This window comes from Phalangium opilio, unplaced genomic scaffold (assembly GCF_054372755.1).
Source record: "Phalangium opilio isolate 3A_F unplaced genomic scaffold, DU_Popi_V2 ptg000024l_1, whole genome shotgun sequence".
Lineage (NCBI taxonomy): Eukaryota > Metazoa > Arthropoda > Arachnida > Opiliones > Phalangiidae > Phalangium > Phalangium opilio.
Genome location: NW_028324155.1, coordinates 10,834,889 through 10,849,302, shown reverse-complemented (window position 1 = coordinate 10,849,302; position 14,414 = coordinate 10,834,889). Strand labels below are relative to the sequence as shown.

Sequence of the window (14,414 nt, the reverse complement as noted above, 5' to 3'; positions counted from 1 at the left end):
CAAATTTTTGGTGGAATTTCCCTTTTTGCCGTTTTTAGGAGTCAAAATTTCCCTAGATATGGGAAATTTTCCTCAATCTGGCATCACTGTTCTGTTCTAAAAAAAATCTCTCTCCAGTCTCAACCTAGGAGTGTATACAAAAATGCACAACTGGAGTCGAAATTTATGTTAAAATTACAATAATTATAGTGGTCCCTATATCAACTTTTAATAAAAGTAGGAATTAATAAACTAGTCATTGGGACCAGTGAGTCTCACGTTATGAATAAAAAATAACTGGTCCAAGCTATTAATAAACTGGTTTTTAACCAGTATACCAGTCTTATTTCCTAGCCTGAAGGCACGGATGTGTATTGTAGGAGTAGAGACTCGTAGCTTCCACTCTACTAAAAAAAAGCTAGACCTTATTTGTCCATAAAAAGGGGGTATGAATTTTGAGCCTCCTTCCAAACCTAGACGAGCCCAATGAGATAGATAGAGTTACAATTCAAATCGGCTTACCGCGAAACACATTGTGTTAATCAAGCACATTTATCAAAACATGACAGCGCCACCTGTCACCCTCTCGCGGAACTAATTACAACTTTTACTCGTTTATTTGCAATCAGAAACATCGTTATGATTTTATTTCATCTATTTATTAGATTAAAAAGGACTAGAGTTTTTATTATTTAACTCGCGTATTTTATTTAACACGTTTAAAAACTATCTTGACAGCTTATTAGTTGTTACACAGATTATAGCAGCAGACGGTAATAAAAATGTTCTTAGGGTGGCGCCACCCGTATTTGATAAAGATTCATTCTCGACAAAAGGTGTATCGCGAAACGTCGATCTCGTGATCTCACGTTGTGACTCTAGGTTTAATATATATATTCTATCTCATTGGACGAGCGCATGTAAACAAGAAAGATGGCCGCGAGCTACGTTAAGCCTCGGTCTTTTGTGTATCGAATCCGAGTAGATGATGATATGATTAAATTAAATTTTATATTAATTAAAACAACGTGGTAGGCGTCAGATTTCGATCTGGTAAGTTAGTGAACTTGTAGTTGTAAGAATGGGATGCGATGATATTGATAAATTAATTTTATCATGGTTTAATTGATTTCTAGCCTTCTAGGTAATTGTTTATCCTTCTGGTGATAGAAATCAAGGACATTTATTTTTAAACTAGGGTTTGTAATTATTATATTACCAGTTCTTAATTTATTTTGATTGAGATAAGTATTTCAATATTAAAAATAATGTTGAATTTTTTTCTTAAGATAAGTGATGATTAGTAATTGATTACTCTTAAAAGTTAAAATTAAATTAATAAAAGTTAATTAAATAATTTATAATTAGATTTTAAAGGCAAATCTAAACTTCAAATGATAATTTTTGTAAAAGAAAAATTGTAACTGAAAATAACCTTAGAAAGTGCATGGTCAAAATCATTATTAAGGGTTATTTTTTGAAATAAAATTGTTTAACACCTTTTGATATAAAGCTTATTGCTAAAACAGTCGACTTATGTATTACTCAGAAGAGTTTAAATTTTAGGCAGATATGAATTAATCTGCAATCGCTTAACCTTATGATTATGTTAACATAAATAGCTCCGTTCTAGTTCTAATTGGATTTAAGTAATCGTTAAACTAATCTGAAATCGCGTAACTTAAAAAGTATGTTAACTTGAATACCAATCGCGTAACTTAAATAGTACCTTAACGTAATTATTTCATTAGTTTTTTGTTCAAGTGAGTGTGATCAACTTAAGTCGTTTTTTTTTCGTTTGAGTACTTTAACTTAAAGGGGCTGTTCGGAACGTGGGAGAGGGGTCGTAAAGCCCTTTTAAGCGATCGAATTGAAATCATAATAGTGAAGGTAATTATATCATTTGAAGTTTGAATAAGTTTACCAACGTGAGCGTGATAAACTTACTGATACGTTCATAAGAGTGAACGTAATTATAATATTAGTTGTTGTTGGAGTTCGTTAATATAAATCTAATTAAAACCATAATAGTGAACGCAATTATATCATTAGTTGTTGTTTCAGTACGTTAACTTAATCTAAACCGAAATTCAATATTAACGCCGCATACAACCGTTCTAGCAACACCGAAAACAGCCTAACCCTAAACCGAAATTAAATATTAACGCCTCATACAAACTTTGTAGTTCTAGTAACAGCTATGTGCCGCCGATAAATAAAACACCCTTGCACTAAAAAGAAATTGAGACGCGGGCGCGGCAGTCGTCGACCGTTCTAAACTCTAGTAACGAGAGTCACGTGGTCCCCCTCCTCTCTCTCTCTCTTTCTCTCTGGCAAAAAAACAAGATGGCCCCGGCCAGATTACACTTTTGCGCGCCCTCTAGTGACTAGAATTAGTATTACTATATTCATTGACCCCGACAAATTTATAATTTTCAGGTTTTTTTCCATTGTTTATAAAATAGCATTCCGATTATGAATAAAACCAATCTAGTAAGAATTTGGTTTACAGTTTAATTAAATAAGTAATTAACTGTAGTGTTCAAGTCTTGGTGGATTAATTAGGCTAGATATACTAATCAATATCCAAGATTTATTCTACCATATGATTATGGTCATTCGTTACATTGGGTGGCAAGGATGCCGCTTGAGTGCGGATAAAGAAGTGAGGAGTGTTCTCTCCTGTACGCGATGTACGAGGTTACCTCCCATTTTTAAAATGTGAGTAGTTTTTGGTAATCGCCATCTAGTGAGCGAATTCTGTACTTTGATTTTATTCCGTATTTTAAAAATGGCCGCGGACAACAACAATCTTTATGACACAGAGTTAACCCTTTGTCAGGTCCCGAATGAAGTTTGCAAACCCACGATCTCCACTCCCTTAAATCCCTATCACTACTTTTACAGCCAAGAACGGAACATGTTCTACCCCAGCTTGCCATTTTTATTTTTCAAAACTTACTAATTACCAATGAGAATTAAAAAATATGTTCAAATCATCGGATTCACCGAGCCAAAGGATTTCAGACGATGGTTTTGAACTTCCTGCTTTTGAACGCTAGATGGCTTTAAACACCGACGTTTAAAGAGACAAAAATACCGAATTTTACGCTTTACTTCGACGCTAGATGGCGGTATCAAAAACTACTAAGACGCAATGGCAGCCCCCCTTGAATTTGCCTGGTAAACGACGTATATCTCATGCTTAGAAAATGGGGGTTACAATCAATCGATATCTGAGGATGGGGCGCCACCTAGGTTGTGTTTGGAACAGGCGGGAATTACGAATATAGCAATACTCTCCCGTGAGATTAAAACCCAGTGACTGTATGAGTCTTAAGATAATGTGAGGGTTTAACAATAAAATTCGAAGATCATTGGCAACTTGTAATATTGCGCTATGCATTTGTAACAGTTTGGTTGAGCTTAATGAGGTAGATTGTAATTCAGATTTAACTTTGTTTAAGTCACTATTTTATACTGTCCTTTATGAGGTTATTGTTATTGTGGTGAAAAGTTTGTTTAAAGTCATTATTTATACTGTCCTTTATGAGGTTATTGTTATTATGGTGAAAAGTTTGTTTAAACTCATTATTTATACTGTCCTTCATGAGGTTATTGTTATTATGGTGAAAACTTGGTTTAGCTGCTGTCTCATAGGTTGAGCCTTTCAGGCGCTCGTCTGTTTCGGAGTGGGTTGCGGCGAATTGGTGTCGCGGATGTGGTGGTGGTCCTTGGGACCAGTGACCCTCGCATTAATTATTATTTTACCGGTCCCACTATAAATTAAATTTCTAAAATGGTGAGAATAAAAAGCACGTAAAGACACAAAAGTAAAGAAGCTGAAAATTGTAATTGAATTTGAATTTTTTACTGTAGGAAAAAGTAGCATATAACAATCCATAACAGTTAACTTTTATTTCTTATCACAATTTTTCAACTAGTTGCCACTAAATATCAATCAACATGTCTAATGATATTTGAAGTTCTTAATCCTTTTCTGAACTAGCCTTATTCCTTATTGCATTTTCCATAAATTCAGCGGCAATATCTTCTCTCGCTATCAGTAAGCCAGATCAAAATCTTGTAATGTGACCATGCACTACTGAGAAATACGACTACTGACAACTAGTACTGGCTATGGTCTAGACTGTCGACTACAAGAGACTCATTCTAGAGTATAGACGCTAGACAAGATCAATAGTCAATAGAATACAAAACTTTTGTAGGGAAGTTGTAGCCAAGGAGTACTAACTACCTAGGAGTAGAATTGGTAGAAAATGTGTTGAGCTAGAAAAATTCTAAAAAGGAACCCCGAATTTATAAACTGGTCCCACCGTCTATTTTTTCCAAAAACCCTAATTAATAAAGTGCTCCCTGATACCACTGACCCCAACTTTTGGAATAAATAAACTGGTCCGAGCAATTAATAAACTGGTTTGGGACTTGTAAACCTGTCTTATTTCCTACCCTGTAGTGACGAGCCCATGATGTAAACAATAAAGATGGCCGCGAGCTACGAGGTTTAAGCCTCGGTCTTTAGTGTATCGGGGAGACGGGGAGTCGGGGACTCGGGGTCCGAGTAACGGGAGTTTCTGATGCGTTTGCAAATCTTATTTAAATTTATATTTTTATTATTATGTAACCGATTTATATTACTGAACGAATTGTACCTTATACTGTAGCAGACCTTGTTAGTTAGGCGAAGGTTTTTCAACTGTTGCTGATATTTAACTAGTTATGCCACCGCATGGATATTTTAAAATCCTTTCCTAACATTCGAATAAGGTACACACTTCGGCGTATGAGCCTGAGGTTAGGAAAAAACATTGCTTTGATGACGATGGCCTAGGTTGCCAAACTAACAAAAAACTCTTGGCAACAGAGCTGCCAGAATTAGGGATGGCAAAATTTCCGGAATTCCGGAACATATCCGGAATTTTCCGAAAAATTCCGGTACGGAATTTTCCAAGTTGAAAACCGGAATTCCGTATCATACGGAATACCGGTTTGTACGGAATTCCGGATCATACGGGATACCGGTTTGTACGGAATTCCGGATCATACGGGATACCGGTTTGTACGGAATTCCGGATCATACGGAATACCGGTTTGAACGGAATTCCGGATCATACGGAATACCGGTTTGAACGGAATTCCGGATCATACGGAATACCGGTTTGAACGGAATTCCGGATCATACGGAATACCGGTTTGTACGGAATTCCGGATCATACGGAATGTTTTCAGCCAACATTACTCAAGAATCAAGAGTAAGACACACCACTATTGTCTTCAATCTTCATCTCTTCAAATAATACAAATGGAAACCTTCCATAAACGGCGTCACACTCTTAAAGGGGGGGGGAGTTTCTGAATTTGTGACAGTCCGTGACAAGGGGGGGGGTTCGGAATATGTGACAGTCCGTGACAAGGGGGAGGTTGGCGTAATGCTATTCGTGGCGTCACATTCAACTTTAATTTTGTTAGGAAGTCGGTGTATAAGAGGGGCGGATTGGCTCTCTTTCGTGATAAAATAATAAAAACAAAATTCTAAATTCCACCGTGGGAAACAAACTCAACAATATACAATAAAAGCTGATGGTGTTTAGCCTATTTGTCTGTCCATAATTTAACAAAATTTATTTTCCTTGCCTTGATTAGTTATATAGCTAATGTAAGTTATAGCTATATAGTTAATGTTAATAGCTCCGGTTTTGATATCGGTTAAATTCCGGATTTGGTGTCGGTGTAATTTTGGTTTTGATTCCGAAATTGAAGCCGGTTTGATTCCGGAATTGAAGCCGGTTTGATTCCGGAATTGAAGCCGGTTTGATTCCGGAATTGAAGCCGGTTTGATTCCAGAATTGAAACCGGTTTGATTCCGGAATTGAAACCGTATTGATTCCGGAATTGAAACCGTATTGATTCCGGAATTGAAACCGTATTGATTCCGGAATTGAAACCGTATTGATTCCGGAATTGAAACCGTATTGATTCCGGGATCAATGCGGTTTGGTTCCGGAATTAAAACCGGATTGATTCCGGGATTTTTCGGAGTGTCAAAAAATTCCGGAATTCCGGTAAATTCCGGATTTGACATCGTCAAATATCGGTTTCGGAATTTTCCGAAAACCGCCATCCCTAGCCAGAATACAAAGTTTAAGGAAGACAAAATAGTGAAATTTTGCTAGTCCATTCTTAAACAAAATTGTATGTTCTTTCTGGACTGGTACAGTTTTACTACCCCCATAATAGGAAAGGCCTATTAATAATTATCTTAATGTTCTTTTTATTAATGAGCTTAAGTTGTAAATTGTCCATGCCTTTTAATAATTATCTTAATGTTCTTTTTATTGATGATTGTTTATGCCTATTAATATTTATCTTAATGTTCTTTTTATTGATGATTGTTTATGCCTATTAATAATTATCTTAATGTTCTTTTTATTGATGAGCTTAAGTTGTAAATTTTTAATTTGATACTTTCAAAGTAACGTTAATTAAACCTTCAATACCTTGATTTAAATTTTAATTTATAATCCTTATTTAATTTAAGGATGATGTCAGTTTGTAAGTCTCGTTAATTTAATTCCCCCTTTCCCACAGAGAGGGTCTGAAAATTTAAATCACTTGGCAGAGACTGGAGATCTTCAACATTCAGTGACAGACTCTGAATCTCAATGGGCATTTAAAAAAACTGTATAAATTTAAATTGAAATTCCAAATTATAATTAAATACTTTTTGTTTGATATGTTGATATTAACGTAATCAATCCTTGAATACTCTATTGGTACTATCAACACCATCGTTAAATTTATTACTTAAATAATATAATTTTTTTTAAATATAATAATCAAATTAGCGACTTATAATTAGTTAACTTTAAATGAGTATGTTTCACTGATTAAAATTACATTTCTAAAAATTGTTAGGTTGATAGCACTTTCATGTTTCATGTAGAAATTTCATATTTCCGTGGATGGAGAGATGAACACGTTGATTCCGTTTGTCGTTGATTGAAATTAGATTCATTTTGATCATAAATTTCATTTTATATTTTGAGTTGTTGATTTTATGAGATTGTTGATTTTATTTTTATAATTATCACTTACGTAACTGTTATTCTAGAGGGCCGGTAGGCCCTTCTAGATAAGATCCCACACCCTCCCGTAATGTTAAATGAAAATTCACAGATTTTCGCCGATTTTCCCATAGGAATAACATGGGGTTTTTGGTGCTCCTGTACATCGAATCATTTAAAAACTACATGGATGTTAGCTTTCGGAATACTTTTAAATTAACAAGTAACTATTCAAGGTGTGCCTTTTTCAAGTTTCACCAAATTTAATTAAGTCTAAGTATGTTAATTTAATTAAAAATGTAAGTACCTCAAAAGATTATTCTACAGCAGACGACGCTAATTGTTCGTTACTCTACAGTAGACGACGCTAATTTGCCATTTCACCGCCTTGAAACTTTAACTTGATATTTTTAAATAAATATAACACTATATTTATTAAAAACTTCTCTGGCGGGTCTAATTTTCGTTTAATTATGTGTCTCGGTTGAAATTCTATACTTAAGATACCTTTTTAATTTATATTTTAGATGTTAGTTTCGACCAAGGCTTAAGTTGCCTTACTTAGGCCATGGATTTATAATAGGAGCTTACGCTTCATGGATATTTCCCTGTAGCCTTCAGTAAGGCATTTTGATTTTAAACACATTTATGTCACAAAAATTCGCGCGGGTGGGGACGTAGAAATTGAAGCAAACTTTTTTCTTTAGGCGCGCGCGATCGCGCGCTATTCAAAATTTGAACTCGATCACGTGAAAAACTTCAACCCCCCTCTGAATTTGCCTCAAATTCTACGTCACAAACGCGCGTGCCAGGCTGGTACTATTTTAGACGAGGAATAAATGTTGTGCGCGTTTTAAGGTGAGTGAAATATCCAGGAAGCGTAAGCTTCTATTCTAAATCCATGCTTAGGCAGACTATTGAGTGAGTCTATGCAATGGGTGATTGTTAAAAGCTGGAAGGATAGATGGATCAGTGTTGGAAATAAGGATATTTTTAAAACTGGACCTGTGGCCTAGGTATTTTAATTAAAATAACTGTCCACGGTGCCAATCACTGTAAACGTACAAGGGCAGTGCACGCAATGTCATGGATAATTGCAATCGTAAAGTGGACTGTAAAAGATACGGCTTTGATAGTTTAAAATCGTGGCAGGTTTGTTTTGAAGTTGACTATAAAGCTCGGGTTCTAAAACGAATTGTGAGCCGTATCATATAAGAATTAGTAAAAGTGTAGAACCATTTTTAACCTCGTCCTAGAAGTGAAAAATTTCGCATTTCAGGCAAATATTATTTTATAATAGATTAATACAAATAAAGACTGAAGGAACAGATATTATATAAAAAAGGACTTGGTTTGCCCAAGCCTAAAAAACAAAACGATAAGAGTTTTTTCCAGTTGACTGAAGCGCGGATATTTTATTTTTCTATATAATTTTAAAGACAATCTGTATTTTACTACTCTTTAATTCAATCTCCTGATTTTACTGGTAATGGATTTATTTCCTATAAATTAATTGAAATAAAATATTATCTCAGATTTTTCATGATAAAATTTTTACGAAAATGGAATTGTTGTTGAAAAATCTGAGATAAGATATTTTATTTCAATTAATTTATAGGAAATAAATCCATTACCAGTAAAATCAGGAGATTGAATTAAAGAGTAGTAAAATACAGATTGTCTTTAAAATTATATAGAAAAATAAAATATCCGCGCTTCAGTCAACTGGAAAAAACTCTTATCGTTTTGTTTTTTAGGCTTGGGCAAACCAAGTCCTTTTTTATATAATTAGTAGATGAACCCAGCGAGAGCGGAAACTGCCAAAATGATTAGTTAATTTTGCAAAGAATCTGCAATTTAATTCTGCAAAAATCTACCTATTATTTTATGTCAGTTCCGTTAAGTGATCATTTAATTTTAAACTTGCCAAACAAATAGTGAGCAATGGTACCACCGTCCCAAACTAGTTATAGTTTTAAAACGCTGACTCGAGTTTCATTTTGTTAATACATTTAATTTTATTAGTAAATCAACCTGCCTAACGTTTAAGCAGACGAGTCTTAAAAACGATATCATTGGTGAAATTAGAAAACTCTCTCTGCTTAGCGCGCCTTCTGTCGGGGAGAACCTTAATTTCTTTTTTGATTAATATGATAATATTAATTGTAATGTTTAAGTTCCCAAGTAGAAATCTAATCTTGCCTAGGATTAAAAAGATATATAATAATTATAAATTGCAAAAAAAAAAATTGCAAGCAACTGTCTCTCCTCCTCTAGCGCGATACAATATATATTCGACAGCATCCAGTGGCGGGCGTCGGGGAGGTGGGGGGTCCATATCTAAAGCCAGACAGTTGCACAGTTCTCTCTCTCTCGTCTCCCGCTAAACCCACGCAGTAAGTGCGGGCGTCGGGGAGGTGGGGGGGGGTCCATATCCTAACTCTCTCTTTCTTCTCTTCAGTATAATTTAACTCGCTCTATATTACAACCAAGCGTGGCTTCGTGGTAGAGCGCGCGGTCGGGCGACTTCACTGGCGTCTCGTATGGATCAGGACATTGCAGGTTCGAAGCCCGGCGCCGACAGAAAAATAATTTCAATTGAAATTAAATACGTTACGCCACCTATGAGGTGTGAGGTGAACTACGGGTGAATTTCGAGTCGAAAATTCGCGGGAAATTTGAAATTCAAAAGTTTATTTATGACGAAACTTATTATGCGGTTACACCAAATCCAGCCAGCCGTCCAGCCAACAGAGGTCAGAACAATACTTTCGCTGCTCTAAAGAGCGCAAAAGTAAAAATAGCTAGCCCGTCGAGGGAAGAGTGAGATACTGTTGGTGAAAATCGCAAAGAGGTACTAAGCCTCAATAGCTCAGTCTGTAAGGCGTTGTACTCTGGTGCCTGTGTGGATACAAACGTGGCGGGTTCAAATCCCGGTCGTGCCAAAAAATTAATTCTTCAATAGTAAAATATTCATGGGACTTTGTATAGATGTCGCTGAAGTTCGTATTTCTAGCGGGAAGTTTGAAATGAAAGTAACTTTATTTATGATGGATTCTCCCAGGTCACATGAAAAATTGGGGGCAGAAGGGGGGGGAGAAGGCGCCCAGCCGTAAGGGGTAATTGCAATGCTTCCGCAGTCTATAGACAGCGAAAGCAAAAACGTGCAAACACAATGTAATTTTAATTTACTGCCCCAAGTGGCAACTAAAAATAAAGCGGTAACATGTAAAATGGGAGAAATTGCTATTAAAAATAAAGATTCGGGCAGCAAAGAGGCTAAGCCTTTGAAGAAAATGACTGCAGTAGCTACCCAATGTTACCATGAATTTATTCATTAACATGAATATATATGTGTATCATTAGCCTTTCTATCATGTTATTCAGGGATGGGAGGGACTTTTCTATTACAAACGCGTTTAACGTCATCGCGGTAGCCAATCAAAATCGAGACACCTGGAAGTTCGAACAGCAGACGACCAGCTTAACAAAATTGTATGAGGGATACAATTTTCGGTTAGGTTTACCAAACTGCGTCAACTGAATATTAAAAATGATCGCCGATACGTGAATAAAAATCCCAACACGATATCCGAAAGTGATATTAATCTTTGAAAGGAAATTATATTAAGTGCGTACAATGTTTTTCCTAATCTAAAACTGAAAACTGTTGGTAAAGTGCTAAGCCTTGGCCATAAAGAAAATGAAACGGTTCAAAATTAACTATCAACATCTGAAATGGTGAGAATTGATCATGCTGGCTTTTTTCCAGCTGTTAGAGGTAAAATTAATGCGGTAGTTGATCAATTTACAAGCATAATTAGTTTTTCGCATGACAAGAGCTTAGCCTTAAAAACAAACCGCCGGAAATTCTATGACGTCACTCAAACTAAGCCCCTCCCATCCCTGAATATGTAGTTTAACTAGTCAATGCAGATATATATTCATGTTAAATGAATAAATTCATGATGTTACTTAGAAGTTCCTATCACTAAACGGCCAAACGATGCAATTAAACCAGAGTCAAAGCATGCCAGTAGTCAAACAGATACCCGATATCATCCAATGTTGTTTAATGCCATCACACGAACGCTTGAAAAAGAAAATTTTGACGAACTATTTTACGAGGTATGTAAGCATGGTATAAATGGTTTGAATTTTAGCTTGTTAAATTTGAATTTTTGAAATGTATGTTTGTTTAAAATATGGTTTTATAGATTAGAGAAGAATATGGAGGATCCCCTGTGTTGATTATCACAAGGAAAAGACTTATTGGACTTTTTAGTGAAGATAGAGGGTTTGGTGAACAGCCAATTAAACTGGTTGTGCGTGTGAACGGAAACTGTACATTGGTTGTGTTATTCAAAGCCCCGAAAATGTTCACTCTTCTAGGCTGTGATGGTGCGATTGACATCGAAATTTTAATCTCAACTCTAACTCTTATATCAGGTCGTTCAGGTCACATATTTTGCCCTGGGGTGAATCCCAACATAGTTCTTAATGCCAATCTGACTTCACTCAAAGGTCTTATGCATATTCTATATCCCTTTGAACGGTACCAGTCAGATAAATGTGACGTTTACTACCAGCCACTTACCGCGCACCAAATATTAAAACCCACTTTTGACTCTAATCAAATAATTAAGAAAAAATGTCCAAATTGCACATATATTTCACATAATGTAACAAGAGCTAAGAGACGCAAATTGTTAGTCTCCAAACAGGAAATTTAAGAGGCAGAGAGTGTCGAGTAATTTTCCAGTTAAGAATCTTACACCAAAGAGTAAGTCAATACGCATGTCTCGTATTCAACAAGCCAGATCAGTTTTGAGAAGAAAGATTAAGAAATTTGAAAAAGAATTAAAACTCAGAAATGTCAAGGTGAATGAAAATCAATCTGAAGAATTAACAGAAGTAGTCAAATTGATTAATGAAAAGTACAGTGACGTCCTTGAAAAAAGCATAGAATCGACTGAAGGCTGCACTAAAGAAATTTTAAAAGAAGCATGGGAACAAGACTCCTTGAAAAAGCACTTGTCAGACCAGAAAGATTTTTTTTCACAACAAGAGCAGATTCTAACCAGCCAGCGTGTAGGTACTTGGAACTCTATAACTTTAAGAATGGCTCTAGCTGTTGCTTCGAGAAGTAAAGCAGCTTACGAGGCACTGAGAAGCTTCAAAATTTTGAACTTACCATGCATCTCAACTTTAAGAGAAAAAACACGAAAATTGAATCACAAGCCGGGAGTTAATGAAGAGTATTTAGCGGAACAACAAGTCATATATCAAAAAATTCAGTCTGAAAAAAAGAGACTGGGAGACCCTATTCCAATGGGAGTTGGCATCACCATATTTGACGAGGTTAAAGTAATCGACAAAGTCCTATGGAACAGCAAAACTTACGAGTTTATGGGGCTGGCGATGGACGAAGAGGATTTTCCTGAATTAACAGACATTTTTAAAGATACTTCAACCAAAGCACCCGCACCCATGCAATATGTTTTGTAGTTTATGTGGAGGGATTTAACTTCAGGGTTTGATCTAATTGGGCCGTATTTTACTTCATCTCACCCCTTTCAACAAAAATCACTCGTCACTGCTCTATATCAAACTTTGGAAGCGTTTGAAATGTACAATTTTAAGTCACTGGGGTTGGTTTGTGATGGGGCCAGTGAAAATTTATCGTTGTTAAAGGTTACAATGGGTGTTGACGGGGCTTTTGGATTCAAGGTTAAAAGCAATGGTAGTTACGACTTCACTGTCCAACCTCATTTTATAAACCCATTTTCAAAAGAATGAATGAGACTTCACTGGATTATATGCCCATCACATGAATTAAAGAATTTAATCGGCCAACTCTACGCATCAAGAGAAGATGGACCTAAAGATTTTTTAAGAAATGGCATACCTTTCGGCTGGAAACAAGTAGAAGAAGTCTACTTGAGAGATGAAGAGAGAGCTAAACATGGGCAGTCTCGATCAGCACGTTTTTTATTGAAAAGCTATATAGAATGAGATACCTGGACAAGGCTCAACGTCGCCCCTTCGAAAGTGGTTCAACAAGAGGATGTTCTGAGCGAGCTTTATGGATTTGCTCATGGTAAAGATGGTACAGAATCACAACGCAAAAGCGCTTTAGAAACCTATAAATACCTTAGAGCTTGTAATAAAATATTTGAAAATGGTGTTCTACGAGCACAGCGAGTAACTGATATTAGATCAAAGGGCATACTCTCTATAGATGAAGGCTTTTCGTATTTTGAAGAGTGGCTAAAAGAGGTTCTCGAAAAAAATCCTGATATTAACATTAACAGCCCCCGACAAGAAAGATTTTTATCATGGCAAACTTGGGATTTATTGAGAGTAATGTTTTATGGTTTAAAAGGCTTGTCTGAAGATTTCTTTGAGCTACATCTAGGATATTTCTTATCACTGATTAGGATAAATGGAAGCGCCATAGAAAGTTTGTTCTCACAAATTAAGTACGCCACGTCTAATAAACTAACTGGAACCAATTTCTATACTGGATTAAGAGCTGTAAAGACCCGAATAAACGTTGAAGGACATCACCGAGGGAATAAGCATTATAGGGATCAACTTCTCGCAATTCGTGAATCAGACATTTAATTAATTAAAATGAGATTTCTTTATTTTTTAACGTTTAAAAATGAGATATTTTAATTTTTACCCTTTATTTTGACTGTGTGATTAATAAACTAATCATAAACATAATCACTATCGTGTTTTTTCTTTTTGTTCCTACTGGGGACGGATCTTGCATTTGTATCACAGCTGTAGGCCTTTTTCTCTTTACAATATCACAGATTTGTCTTTTTGGCGAATTATTGTAACTGTCATCAATGCTAGCACTTGGTTTTGGTGAAGTATGGCTCACTAAACTTTTAGTAACTTTTTTCCTCTTTATCACTTTGGTTGTCTTTAGGGGTGACTCTTGAAAACGTCTATGGTTTACTGTTTGACTAGTAGTTGGTGAATTATGTCTGTTTAAAGTAGGAACTATTTTTTTCACTTTAATTCGTTTCTGCAAACTTTCAGGTAATGGCAATGATGATGATATGTCCAAGTTTGACCCACATGTTGATCTGACATTTTCATCCTTATTTTTTTTCTTACTTACGCGTGTTTCGGCTACATATTTGGCTTTCCCCGTTTTTTCTTTAAAACTGTAAAGATGATCACGGAGTGTTTGACCACCCTTCCTTTTTTTGCATGTACTTGAAATGAACTCTTGAATTCTGGCATGGATCATTTTTCTTGTCCACTCTTTGTAAAAATTATCAATGTCCAGTTGTTCCCAATTAAATCCTTCGGGTAAAGCAGCATGAAATA

The 14,414-nt window shown here is 35.7% G+C and overlaps 1 protein-coding gene and 1 long non-coding RNA gene across 5 annotated transcripts; one reads left to right on the top strand and one right to left on the bottom strand.

Annotated features, from left to right (window-relative positions):
- Nucleotides 1-512: 512 nt before the first annotated feature.
- On the top strand, nt 513-12,817 carry LOC149692871 (uncharacterized). Of its 4 annotated transcripts, none has more exons than XR_016382892.1 (3): nt 513-1,032; nt 1,116-1,178; nt 6,589-6,740. XR_016382892.1 is itself a non-coding variant. In XM_089868775.1 (2 exons), exon 2 carries the CDS (start codon nt 11,862-11,864, stop codon nt 12,570-12,572), a length of 711 nt encoding a protein of 236 aa, XP_089724901.1. In that variant the 5' UTR covers nt 513-1,032; nt 11,044-11,861; the 3' UTR covers nt 12,573-12,817. The 4 variants fall into 4 exon arrangements, 1 of the variants encoding a protein (XP_089724901.1); XR_016382891.1 differs by having other exon boundaries at nt 514-1,032; nt 1,116-3,781; XR_016382893.1 differs by lacking the exon at nt 1,116-1,178.
- On the bottom strand, nt 2,553-4,846 carry LOC149692872 (uncharacterized). Its single transcript, XR_016382894.1, has 2 exons — nt 4,653-4,846; nt 2,553-4,591 (listed from the first exon to the last, which is right to left on the bottom strand). It is a non-coding gene; the product is annotated as an uncharacterized LOC149692872 (long non-coding RNA).
- Nucleotides 12,818-14,414: the final 1,597 nt, after the last annotated feature.